At 37.8% G+C, this 13,022-nt stretch overlaps 1 protein-coding gene across 7 annotated transcripts in view; it reads left to right on the plus strand.

Moving 5' to 3' along the window:
- WDR41 (WD repeat domain 41) overlaps positions 1-13,022 on the plus strand; it is a 196,399-nt gene that overhangs the window by 144,931 nt on the left and 38,446 nt on the right. For 6 of the 7 annotated variants that reach the window (XR_013556330.1, XM_078448753.2, XM_078448749.2 and 3 more), the window contains one exon: positions 3,921-4,036. Coding sequence is in view for 6 of the 7 variants with exons in the window: in XM_078448753.2 (XP_078304879.1) it covers positions 3,921-4,036 (116 nt within the window). In the remaining variant the exon portion in view is untranslated. Of the gene's footprint in view, positions 1-1,319; positions 1,663-3,920; positions 4,037-13,022 lie in introns of those variants that run through there. The other variant, XM_078448766.2, reaches the window with a different exon arrangement.

The following is a 13,022-nucleotide window of genomic DNA, read 5'->3' on the forward strand; positions in this document are numbered from 1 at the left end:
CACCAAGAATATGGAAACTCAGAAGGATAAAATTTAGTCTACGTGGGCAACCATGTTGCCTGATTTGAAGATTGACCTTCCAGGACCCAAATCCTGGTGTTTCTGGGTTTTGTTTCACTTAAGATGAGTCCCCCTTTACTAGGGGCTAGTCAGTCTCTATTCAGTCTATCTTTATTTGCATACAGACTACAATTTTGGGCTAGCACACTGAGGGCAACCTTTTCCTGACCTTTTTGAGTGTTCCTTTGTCAAGTGCATTCACAATGAATACAAAGATGAATCACAGAAGATTCCAGTTCTCCAGGGACTGGTAGTTACATTGATCAGCTGCCTATAGCCAACATACCTTCATGTAGAGGGTATGGCCCTCTATTAGTGGTGTCCAGTACATTTTGCTTTGATCCTAGAGAGCAGCAATTTTACTGCTTTTGGGATCTTGGTGCATCTGTACCCAGTACATGTTTTTGAATTAATGCAGTGGTTGGGACAATTGTGGTAGGTTCTCTATAAGAATTTACTGCTAGGACCCTCATTTGAACCTAATCATCACATATGCAAATATATGCATGAACTTTTACAGACATAAGTATTAGTAGTCCCTAGACCAGTGATCCTCAAACCTTGCTACTCATCACCTGAAGAACTTTCCCCAAACCCTAATTCCTATGTTCTAACCATGGAGATTGTTTTAGTAAGTCTGAGGTGGAAGCTGGAAATGTGTGTTTTTCAAAAGCTACCTCATAATTTTGATAGGCAGCCAGAGTAGAGGACCACAACCCTTTGAATGCCTAAGAAAATCTAGTAGTCACAACAGACGATTTAAAGTGCCTTCTATTATTTAGGGAGATTCTGGGTTAGAAAGTCAAGAGCAGTAGTTTTGGAGCAGCATGGAGATTGTATTCCATTTTCAGTGTAGTCACTTAGATAAACTACTGATTTTTCAGAGCTTCGGGCTTTTTTTTTTTTTTGTAATGAAATAGGCATTATAGCCTTACCATGAGAATTTATGTAAAGCCTTACTTAGCACCTCTACTACAGCACACAATAAATGTTGGTCAGATTTATTCTGGTGTACACACGTGCCACTGGATTTGTCCAGATGCAGAATCTACTGAAGTACACCTTCTCTAGCCAGTTCTTTAGGAAACCAGGGGGTTGGAGAGGTTAGTTTTCTAGCCTCCCAGCCAAGTGAAGGTCAAAAGCCAACCAAGAAGGAGGAGGCTGTTGGTACTGGTTGCTCTCCGGGCTCCAAGTGCTGTGTTACGTATGTCCACCAGGGGCCGCTGAAGCTACCTAAACTCCGAGCGCTAACCTGGCGAGGCCTCCGCGCGTGCGCACTGGGTGCTACGCGTGCCTCTGAATCCCCTCCGCCATTCTAGCTTTTGGCTGCCCCAAACCAAGCCTCTCTGTCTGAGTAGAGCAGCGCTTTGAGGACACAAATATTCCCTCTTCTTTGGGCTTCGCCTTGTACTTCTTCGTTGCCAGGCCAAGTCTGGGGCGGCAAGTATTAGTGTCTCCATTGCGCTGCTGCCCAGGAGATAGAAGGCTGAGCCCCGCACAGAGTTCAGGCTGACTGGGTCCTGGGCCCAGCGAGAAGCTGCCGCTGCCCGGATGTTGCGATGGCTGATCGGGGGAGGCCGAGAACCTCAGGGACTGGCCGAGGTAAACCCCCTGGCGACTCTGCCTGCCGCCACAGAGGCCGAGCATGCCTGACCAGTGGCTTTTGTTAAGAGTCCAGTGCCTCATCCAGACGCGGGAGACCCGGGCGGAGGCGGGGCCTGCGGGTTCGGAGGCCGGCAAGGGCGGGGTTGGCGCGCGGGCGTGCGGGGGACGCCCTTCCTGTGGCTAGTCTGAACTGTTGATCCCCCTAAGATCCTGAGAATTAAATATCCCTGTTTCAAAAGGAGGTAACTGAAGCTGATGTGATTCAACAGCAGGCTCAAGGACATTCAGCTAGCCTTCTCCGTGCTTAAACTAGCTTCATTTCAATTATAGAAGTATCTGGCTTACGAGAAACAAGTGGTGACTGCAACTTTCTACTTAAGGTTTATTAGAGTTGGTGTCATTTCCCACCAACTGATGCTTGCTCAGGAAATAGAATATTTGATTTACCCAAGAGCAAAAAAGGATAGAAGTATTTTAAGAAATTAATATGCTTCAAAGTCAAAAAAGTTATTTTGTAATTAACTGCTGTTTTTTGGTTCCATAGTCTGGCTTTCTTCATGGGCCTGAATAATTGAGTTGACTATAATGAAATTTACATTTGAAAGACTGAATACAATAATTTTGGAACCTTGAAAGATTTTCTTTGCCATCCGAGAATTAGAATTTGTGTTGAATTCCCTTTATTTCTCATAGGAAGTAGTTGTTTAGGTTGTTAAAAATGAAAAATTTGGGTTGTTGTGAGTCAGCAACCTTCTCACTTTAACTTCCTCATATTTTTGCAGTTGAGGCTTACTGCCTATTAAAAGCATTTATTTCAAATTAAACTCATTTCAGATAGGCTGAAATCCCAAGGATTATGGAAAAGTTGTAGGAAATTATCATCTATGTGACATGATAATTCAGAATTAACCCAATTATTTGATGAATCATATAATTAGATTAACTGATTCTGCCATTCCTGATAAATTTTCATTTAGGGCAAGTGGTATACAGTTTTCAGATTTCTCAGTTTTGTTTTTCTAGTCAGAACCACTGCCAGAAGTGAGATGGGATAAATAGATAGCACCCACTGCTTTGGGGATGATTTTTTTGGGAAAACACTTAGGCATGCTAGTTCCACGTTTTGTATAACTGTTGTGAATTTGCGCATTGTTGGAACCAATGATTTTCCTTAATTTATGCGAGAACTTTGTATCCAGACTTCTAGTTTCACAGTATTTCTCTGGTGGGATGTTTTGCCCTTAGGGGACATTTAGCTATGTCTGGAGACATTTTTTGATTTTCAGGATGAGGAAGGTTAGATTTCTATTAGCATCTAGTATGTAGAAACTACAGATACTGCTGAATATTCTTCAGTGCACAGGATAGTCCTCAACCACAAAAAATTATTTGGCCCAAAATCTCAGTAGTGGCAAGTTTGAGAAATTGCGGTTCAGAGGTTAAGAACAAAGGTTTTATCATGAAATAGTATTGGGTTTGACTACAGAAATGAGGTTAATAAGACCTACCTTACAGAATTGTTGAGTGAATTATATGCCGTATATGATTTGCACAGTGTCTGGCTTATGGGCTGTGACCTAATTCTCTGTTAGCAATTATCCTTATCAGACTTACTGTCCAAAATGGAATTTATTGAATTTATCAACTCCGAAGGATTTCATCCTTTCTTTTATTCATTCAACAATCATATATTGAGTACCTATAATGAGCTAGGCACTGTTATAGTCTCTATTTTACCCTTTTGATCTGCAGTTTTGTTGTCAAGTTTTAATTGAGAAACACTCATTCTAAAATACTGAGTTAGATTGGCCCACTGATTTTTTTAGGTCAGGTTTATTGAGATACAATTTCCTTAACATAAAATTCACCCTTTTTGTAAATATATTGTGACTTGAAAATACTAAAATGAATGCAAGAGTGAGATTTTTTTCTTCCCTTTTAGATTGTTTTTAGATAACAATCTGAAGAATGAAGATCTGAGTTTAAGGATTATATTTATGTCACTTCTAACAAAGAAGAAAAAATTCATGATGTGAATTTGTGGTTAAGAGAAATATTTTATGTTAAATTGGCAGTTAGTTGATATTAGGGGAAATCATATATAGTATTAGAACATGATATCTTATAGCTTTTAAGTCTTATATTCTTAGATGTACACCATGTAGTAGGGTATTTTATTTCGCTATGGTTATTTATCATAAATAATTTAATTTCTCTTTCTCTCTTGTTTTTGTTTTCTTTTTATCCAATACAAGAAATCTCCCTTACAGACAATAGGTGAAGAACAAACCCAGAATCCCTACACTGAACTGCTTGTACTGAAAGCTCATCATGATATTGTACGGTTTCTGGTACAGTTAGATGAATACAGGTAAGAAGCTCTAGTTGTCCAGTTGCCTACTGTTTGGAAAGAGCTTTTAGGGAATTGTATATTTGAAAACAGCTTCATAATTAATACATCTTTTCTAAAAATTTCAAATCTGATCATCTGATCTAAAAATTTCAACTATTTACTCGAAATTGACATCTGCATCTTAATGAAATATGCGTCTGAAGTCATGTTTTGCCCAGAAGTCAGCATGTCATATTTGGTGATTTGATGGTTATTTTTATTTGAGGTTTTTTTTGTTTTTTATTGCTCAGGAAAATTTTTTGTTAGTTTAGAAGAAGTGTATGACTTTAAAATTGGCTTGTAAACAAATTTTAAACGAGTTTTGTTAAGGTGAACCTAAATTTGAGAAACACATATGGGAAATGTTTAACTATCAAGTACCTACCAGGAATGTGCTATTTTTAGTAGAAAGTAAATATTTAATCTGAATCTTTTGGTAATGAGGAAATCCTTTTAAAATGTTCATTATTTACTTTCTTGTCAACTGAGATAATACTGTGTTTAACTGCAAATAGAGATGAGGTATGTAGGTTTTAGGATTGTAGATTTAGCTCATTTCTGATGTATGTATCTGTTTATTAAGCCCTTAGTCAACTAAAGGTTATCCTTTGTAGCATGTAGCATAATAATAATTAGAGGTAACTAATTAGTAACTTAGAGGTAACTAAGTAGTTGTGTAACTACTTAATATTTGTCTTCACTAGAATCTAAACTTCATGGGAGGCATGTTTTTCTTATTCACCACAGTATCCTTAGTACCTGAGACAGTGCCTTACATATAGCAGGTGATTAATAGTTGTTAAATGAATGAATATGATCCCACAGACAATATTAAGTGTGCATGTTTTGTGCCATCCTAACTCCCGAACCCCCATCTGTTGTTCCTATCAATTTTTCTGCTATCATCTCTAATCTTCTCTTTTACCTTTGATACTTTTTTTTTTTCCATTTTTGACTCCATGGGTGACTGCTGTTGTGATTATTCCTAATTCTGACTATCACTTCTCATGTCTATTAGCCTTGTCTTCTCCTTTTTTTTTTTTTTTTTTTAATGTCTTTGGTATTGCTTTTCCCACGTGCAGTGCAAGTATGACACTACCTGGAGTTAGATTAAATTTTACAGGTTAGGGACACAGTCCTGCACAGCACTCTCTGCACATCAGTCGCCAGTTGTAATCTCTAGGGGTCCCAGGCCACTCACACTTCTGACCAACTGGCTACAAATTTCCACTACCGGCTCAGGTGTGATGCTTACTAGAATGACTAACAGAACTCAGGAAAGTGCTGTTCTTAAAATTGCAGTTTTATGATAAAGAATGCCAGTCAGGACCAGCTGAATGCATGGATGCATAGGTCTAGAAAGATCTCAGATCCAAAGCTTCTCTGTCTTCAGGACATGTCACCCTTTCACCACATCAGTATGTATTACCAACAAGGAAGCTCACTTAAGTTCTGAGTATCCAGAGTTTTTATTATCCAGAGTTTTATTGGGGTTCATTACATAGGAATAATTGAGTCATTTGCCACCTGATTGAACTCAATTTCCAGCCCTTCTCTCCCTGCCCTTTCCCCATACTTCAGCCCCAGGTTGGAGGGTCAGGCTGATATCCCAGGGCTCACAGCACCAAACCTTTAATTACGTGGTTCATATTTCCCACATGGCCAGCCCCTATCCTTAATTGTCTAGGGATCCCACCCTAAGTCATCTCATTAGCATAAACACAGGTGAGTTCTGAGGAGCCCAGCTCCCTTCTAGAAACGAGGGACAAAATCCTGCCACATTATTGTACAACACTATGTTCCTCAACTTTTGCTTGAAAAGATTGACCTAATATATATTACTAGCCTTCCAACACTGTTTTGTTGTGATATGACCCAGACAAATCATAACATGTAAACCATAATATAAGAATCTTCAGCCCTTTGGTAGTATTCATTGCTCATATGTTCTAAGAGACACTCTGATTTTTTAGTCAGCCAGCCAGTCAGATTTTTGAAGCTAAGCATCGCTGGAAACATGGGATGTTTGGACCGCTAAATTTTTTTTTTTTTTTTAAAGTTTACTTATTTATTTTGAGAGAGATAAAGAGAGCAAGAGCAGGGAAAGGACAGAGAAAGAATCCCAAGCAGGCTCCGCACTGTCAGTGCAGAGCCTGATTCCGGGCTTTAACTCAAGAACCATGAGATTCTGACCTGAGCCGAAGCCAAGAGTCAGATGCTTAACCTACTGAGCCACTGAGCCACTCTGCCCCTGGACAGCTAAAGTTCCTTACATGTTTTACCATAGTAAGTTGCTAAGTAGGTTTTAAAAAAACCCAAATATAGTAAAACCTTGGATTGTGAGTAACTTGTTCTGCAAATGTTCCACAAGATGAGCAAACATTTCTAATAAATTTTAACTTGATAAACGAGCAGTGTCTTGTAGTATGAGTAGTGTGTGACTCCAAACATTGCATGATCACAAGTGAGCCAATGGTTCTTGAAATTTGCTTTAATATACAAGTGCTTTGGATTACAAGCATGTTCCTGGAATGAATTACGGTCACAAACCAAAGTTTTTTTAGACTATAATCACTAATATTTGGGTCTTAAGGAATCCTCAGATCATGTTGTGTAAGAAAATTAAATAAAAATATACAGTGTACTTTCAGGATGTGATCTTTAAATTTTTATATAGATTAACTGTTAAGATTCCATGTTCGTTACTACCTGTCCTCTGAAATGTCCTCTTGGCTTTTATTACATAGTTAGAATAAGAATCTGCAGAAAAGGCCATCACCTAGAATAATGATCATTGTGAAAATGCTAATATCTGATTACATTTTCCCCACAGTGATGTTCCTTTATAAATAAGTTGTTTAATGATGTAGTAAATGTTCTGTTAACAGTAGAAAGTTATAGATAAGTGTATCAAGTTATATATTGCTCTTTTAAATACCACCCCAAACTTAGTGGTTTAATACAACCTGCTGTTTACTTAGCTCACCAATTATTGGGCTAGGTTCAGCTGGGTGGGTGTTTTCCATCTCTGCCAAGATCAGCTGATCTTGGTTAGGTAGTAAACCTAACCTATGTATCTCTGGTCAACAGGTAAATGGGCTGGGCTGGGTGATTGACAATGGACTCAGCTGGGTTGACTGGGATCACTCTTCATAAGGTTGCTCAAGTGCTTGTGCACGTAGTGATCATGGAGTTCTCATAAGAACGAAAGGGAAAGCCCTGTTGTAAGCTCTTCTCACGTCTTTGTGGTGTTTGCTGCTGTATTGTTTGCCAAAGCAAGTCAGGAGCTGGCCAAATTCACTATGTGGATAAATAAACTCTACCTTTTGAGGGGAGAAGCAACTAAGTCCTATTGTAAATGGTGCTAGACAAAGGGAGAATAACTTGTGGCCATGTTTGCTGCCCACCGCAGTGAATCTAAATGTCTAAAAATGGATGCAAAACTTACATTTTGGCTTTTGCAATAAAGTGAAGATATTACTACATGAGTCACGATTAATTATTTGTATTCAAGTTATTACTGTGCCAAAATTTACATCTAGTTAGGAAGGTTTTCTGTCAGTCACAGACCTATAGAACTTTCAATCTGTGTTTTGCTTTAAAAAACTGAATTCTGCACTGAAAGAAAAAAACTAAATGGTCACTACTGGTAAGAAAGATACAAGAAATATACAAACTGTATAAGTATTTATTTAAATGGAATTAAGAGCACAGCATTTTCATTCTCAATTTTGTAGTTTAGATAATTTAGAATTATCTTTACTATTCCAGAGGTATATTATTTTTGCATTGTCAAATTACAGAAATACCTTTTCAGTTTTAAAATACATATTATATTTTATGTTTTTTATTTAATTTTTATGGACCTTACATTCTGGTGTTTTGGTCAGCTGTTGTAATCCAGGTTTCACGCTTCAGGTCTTTAGATAATATCATTTTATTGAGAATTTTGCAGAAGGATTTTCTTGTTTTCTTGGTGGCTCAGCTAAAATCAGTGAGTGGAAAATTTTCACAGATTGGTTTTTGAAGATACCAAATAAATCCTGTATAACCTAACAGACAGCTGCCTTTTCTTTTCTTCTTTAGTGTTTTTTGAACATGAAGTAAGGGTCATATTGATTGGGAGATCACTAAAGAAGGCTAAGCCTCAGCAAGAGTCTTCCAAATAATGGACTGTGCTAAAATTGCATGTAATACTCTAGCATTTGACACATTAAACTAAACTGAGTTCATAACACATTTTAAGAATAGTTTTTTCTGTTGCTCATTTGACCATTCCTTGCTCCTCCAGGAAACAGACAAGGTTATGTAGGATGGTGATCATGACTGGAAAAGAATCAGGTGACCCATGAAATGCCAGACTGGAGAACAAAATGTGCCCTTAGGATAGCTGGTGAAGCTGTACATTTACAAGAAACTAAGTCAACTCAGTAGAGTTTGATAATTCACTAACAGTATGCTATATCTTTAAGAAAATATTCTTAAGATAAGACTATCTTTCTTCTATTCAGAGAATAGAAATCAATAGTCAAGGTGATTTAGACCCTCTTAATCCCTGAGTTCCCTGCAAAGCAGATAACAAAATGGAATTAAATATGCAAATGGTTTATTAGAAACACCAGTGAAGGGACAGAGAAAGAAGCAGGATTGGACAAGGGGAGCTGTCTCAGACTATGGTCTAGATCTGACAAAGTCTCTATAGGCCCCATGGGGAGCTCTGGAGGAAAGAATGCCCTTTAGGGGAATTCTATGTTGGATAGAAGTAACTGGGACTTTTAACTTTGCCTTGCTTAGTCATTAGCTGAGGGTCATCCAGGAACATGCTTCTGGCTTCCACCACCTTGTTTAAGTTCCATTACCTGGAAGCCAACTGAGGTAGTATGACTTTGGCTTCAAAACTGAAATGGACCCTGAAGTCAACAGGTGGACGCTAGTAACCACCTTTCTGAGAGCTGGGCAGCTTCTACTGAAGGGGTATCTGCAAGATCTGTATTGCCTTTCCTATACAGACTGTATCTGGGATCAATAATAATTGATGGGAGGAAATTTCTTTTTATAGAAGAATTCAGGCTAGGAAAAATTGTGGAATTGGAATATTGTAATTTTGCAACTTCTAATAAATTTAGAGAGTTTACCGATGGCTGTTAACCTTACATGCACACAAAGAAAAGACTATGAGAAATTACATTTCCTGTTGGAGTATACAAACTGCAAGGAGAAAAATATGAAGAATAAATAGAACAGACTTTAAAGCTATATCAATTACTGCAATTATGAACTTTATTTAGATCCTCCTTCTAATAAAATTTTAAAAAATCATGAGATTGGGAAGTATGATCACTGAGTATGTGGTGACATTAAGAAATTAAATGGTAACTTTGATGTAAAGGATTCCTAAAAGATACACACTGAAATATTTACTGATGAAATACAGCTAATTGGATTTGCTTCAAAATAATCTGCAGAGGGGGGATTGGGTGTGGTACGGATGAAACAATATTGGTCATGAGTTGATAATTGAAGAGAGATGATGAGTAACTGGTGATTTTTGTCATACTGCTTGCACTTTTATATACATTTAAATTATCCATAATGAAAAATTGAAAAATGATATATATTTGATATAGAGGAAATAAAAATGCCAATTTGAAAGGTATTTTTGTTTGGGTATAAAACTGTTTCTTAAAGGGGCACCTGAGTGGTTCAGTTGGTTAAGCGTCTGACTTTTGATTACAGATCAGGTCATGATCTCACAGTCGTGTGATCCAGCCCTGCATCAGCTCTGTGCTGAGCGTGGAGACTGCTTGGGATTCTCTCTCTCCTCCTCTCTCTGCCCCTCCCCTCCTCACTTTCATCTTTCTTCCTCTATCTCTCTCAAAATAAATAAAACTTAAAGATGAAAAAACAAGAAAACTTTTTCTTAGATACTGGATGCAGGAATCACATAGATGGACCTGAACATATTAAGTAATAACTGGCAAAAAGCTGGATTAAAGGATGTTGGCTTTGATATACAACTGCTCTGGGATTTCTCATACTTCATCCTGAGGTGGGTAGACATATCACTCAAATCACTGGTACACCTGGACATCTGCAGGCCTCCCACTCATATGTAAGCTTACCTCAAAAACAAGAGCAAACCAGAATGTTCCCTCTCTGTATAAACACATCCTCAGAGAAAGCCCTGAAGGATTTGAACTGAGCATGCTCAGTTCATTCTCACACACTAATTTAACTGGTGGGGCAGAGAGGCCAAGATGTTTCTTTAGTAGTTAGAAATTCTTTCACAGAAACTTGAGCTCAGGTAAATAGAGCTTCCCTTTACTAAAAAAATTTTTCTTAACATTTTAATTTATTTTTGAGACAGAGACAGCATGAGGGAGGAGGGGCAGAGAGAGAGGGAGACAGAATCTAAAGCAGGCTCCAGGTTCTGAGCTATCAGCACAGAGCCCGACACAGGGCTCGGGCCCGCCAATTGTGAAATCATGACCTGAGCCGAAGTCAGACGTTTAACCAACTGAGCCACCCAGGTACCCCTAGAGATTCCCTTTAATAGAAATCACAGGGAGTTTTGGTTTTCTAGTAGTTGAAAACTTTGATGTGTAGTTTAGCTTCCTGTTTGTGATTTGGTGGAGGGGAGAATTTACAAAGGGTTTACCTTTCCTAATGACCATGAAAACTATGGAATCTTCCAATACCTTCAATGTATGTGAACTAAAGAGGGACATCAGACATTGACATATTAGAGTTATGTAGTTGTATGCATTTTTTTTAATGTTTGTTTATTTTGGAGAAAGAGAGGCAGAGTGCAAGCGAGGGAGAGGCAGAGAGAGAGGGAGACACAGAATCCTAAGCAGGCTCCAGGCTTTGAGCTGTCAGCACAGAGCCTGACACGGGACTCTAACCCACGAACTGTGAGACCATGAGCTGAGCCAAAGTTGGACACTTAACCAACTGAGCCACCCAGGCGCCCTGATGTATGCATTTTTCTTAAGGAAAAAAAAAATCATGTTCAAGTAAATCTAATGAAAGGATCAATGACATCAGTATCTCTGGGTCATGAAAATGCTTTCAAGTTCCCTTTCATTTCTCTACAGGTCTCTACATACTTCTTTGATTTTCTTCAAGTAGTTCTAGCAAAAAGATAAATAAAAATCTATTTCGGTATTTATTTTTTTAAGTTTATTTTTTTTGAGAGAGAGCACAACCAGAGGAGGGGCAGAGGGGGAGTGACAGAATCTGAATCACTGTCAGCGAAGAAGAGCCCAATGAGGGATTCGAACTCTCACAAACAATGAGATAGTGACCTGAGCCAAAATCCAGAGTCAGACGCTTAAATGACTGAGCCACGCAGGAGCCCCAGTAAAAATCTATTTTATTTATGTATGTATATGTATGTATGTATGTTTATTTCTGAGACAGAGACAGAGCATGAGGTGGGGAGGGGCAGAGAGAGAGGGAGACAGAGAATCCGAAGCAGGTTCCAGGTTCAGAGCTGTTGGCATAGAGCCCAATGTGGGGCTCGAACTTTCAAACTGTGAGATCATGACCTGAGCCAAAGTTGGTCACTCAACCGACCGAGCCACCCAGGCCCCCCAGTAAAAATCTATTTTAAATGAAATTTTTGTATATTTTCAATTGTGTGTGGTTTTGGTATTGTAGTACCATTTTTCAACTGTATTTTATTATAAAAAATGTGTACTACTTTAGTTGCATCATGTATTAGATTTGTGGATTATGTGGGAAGTTAGTTAACTATAAGTATTTTCTGTATTGCCATAATATTCTGTTTTTATTTTTCAAGTGCTTTATGATTATGTAGATATTGAATACAGGAAGGTTTATGTGCAGGTTTGTGGACTGTACTTTTCATTATATCCTCTAAGGTTATATTGGTATCTGTAGCCAACTTTGACTTAATTGAAATAAATTCAAATGAATAAGAACTATTAAATAAGCACTTAGGTAATAGCCATAGGAATTGTTGTGAAAATATTTTATACAAATCTTTGTGAAGCTTTGCTGTACATTTCAGTTCACAGTTGGCAAGAATGAGAGCACTTTCTCTGAGATGTTCAAAGGGAAAGTTAAACACCTTCCTTTAAAAGGAATGATTTCGGGGCACCTGGGTGGCTTAGTCGGTTAAGTGGCCGACTTCGGCTCAGATCATGATCTCACTGCCCGTGAGTTCGAGCCCCGCATCGGGCTCTGTGCTGACAGCTCAGAGCCTGAAGCCTGTTTCAGATTCTGTGTCTCCCTCTCTCTCTGACCCTCCCTTGTTCATGCTCTCTCTCTGTCTCAAAAATAAATAAATGTTAAAAAAAATTTAAAAAACTATAAGGAATGATTTCTATAAATTAAATTGAATATAAATGAGAATTCTCAATGGATTCATGATGTGGACCCTGTAGCATTACTTAGTAATGTAGACTGAGTTCTTCAAGGGTAAGAACTGTCCTTTTAATCTTTACTTTCAATATCAAATATGTATTATCAAATATAATTAAATTTAATGCTTAATATATAGTGTTTAATAAATATTTCTTGAATGAGTGAATCATCAACTCTTATGGTAAATTTAGTTCTCATGATTAGGGGAGGAAAAGATGGGACATTCTAAAAGTTTTTTTATAGGTCTTCTTTAAATCATGCTTCACCTTGTTAAGCTTCTTTTCATGCATATAGTTTTTTACTTAGTCATTTAATTGTATAGTCTGAGTATTTTTAAAGATGTGGTTTCATGTTGAAGATTATACATAAATATGGGACAGGGACATGAAAAAAATAAAAGGAATTTCATGTGTGGAGTGGGATGCTGGATTTTAAATTTTTTTAATTTTACTTTTTGTTGTGACAGTAAATATATTAACAATGATAAAAGAAAAAAAGTGAGGTTATGTTAATAAACTGAATGATTATCTATTTTACAGAGCCCTTGCAACACTTAAATGTTTGCTCATTCATT

The sequence above is a fragment of the Panthera onca genome, chromosome A1 (genome assembly GCF_046562875.1).
Source record: "Panthera onca isolate mPanOnc1 chromosome A1, mPanOnc1 haplotype 2, whole genome shotgun sequence".
NCBI classification, from domain to species: Eukaryota; Metazoa; Chordata; class Mammalia; order Carnivora; family Felidae; genus Panthera; species Panthera onca.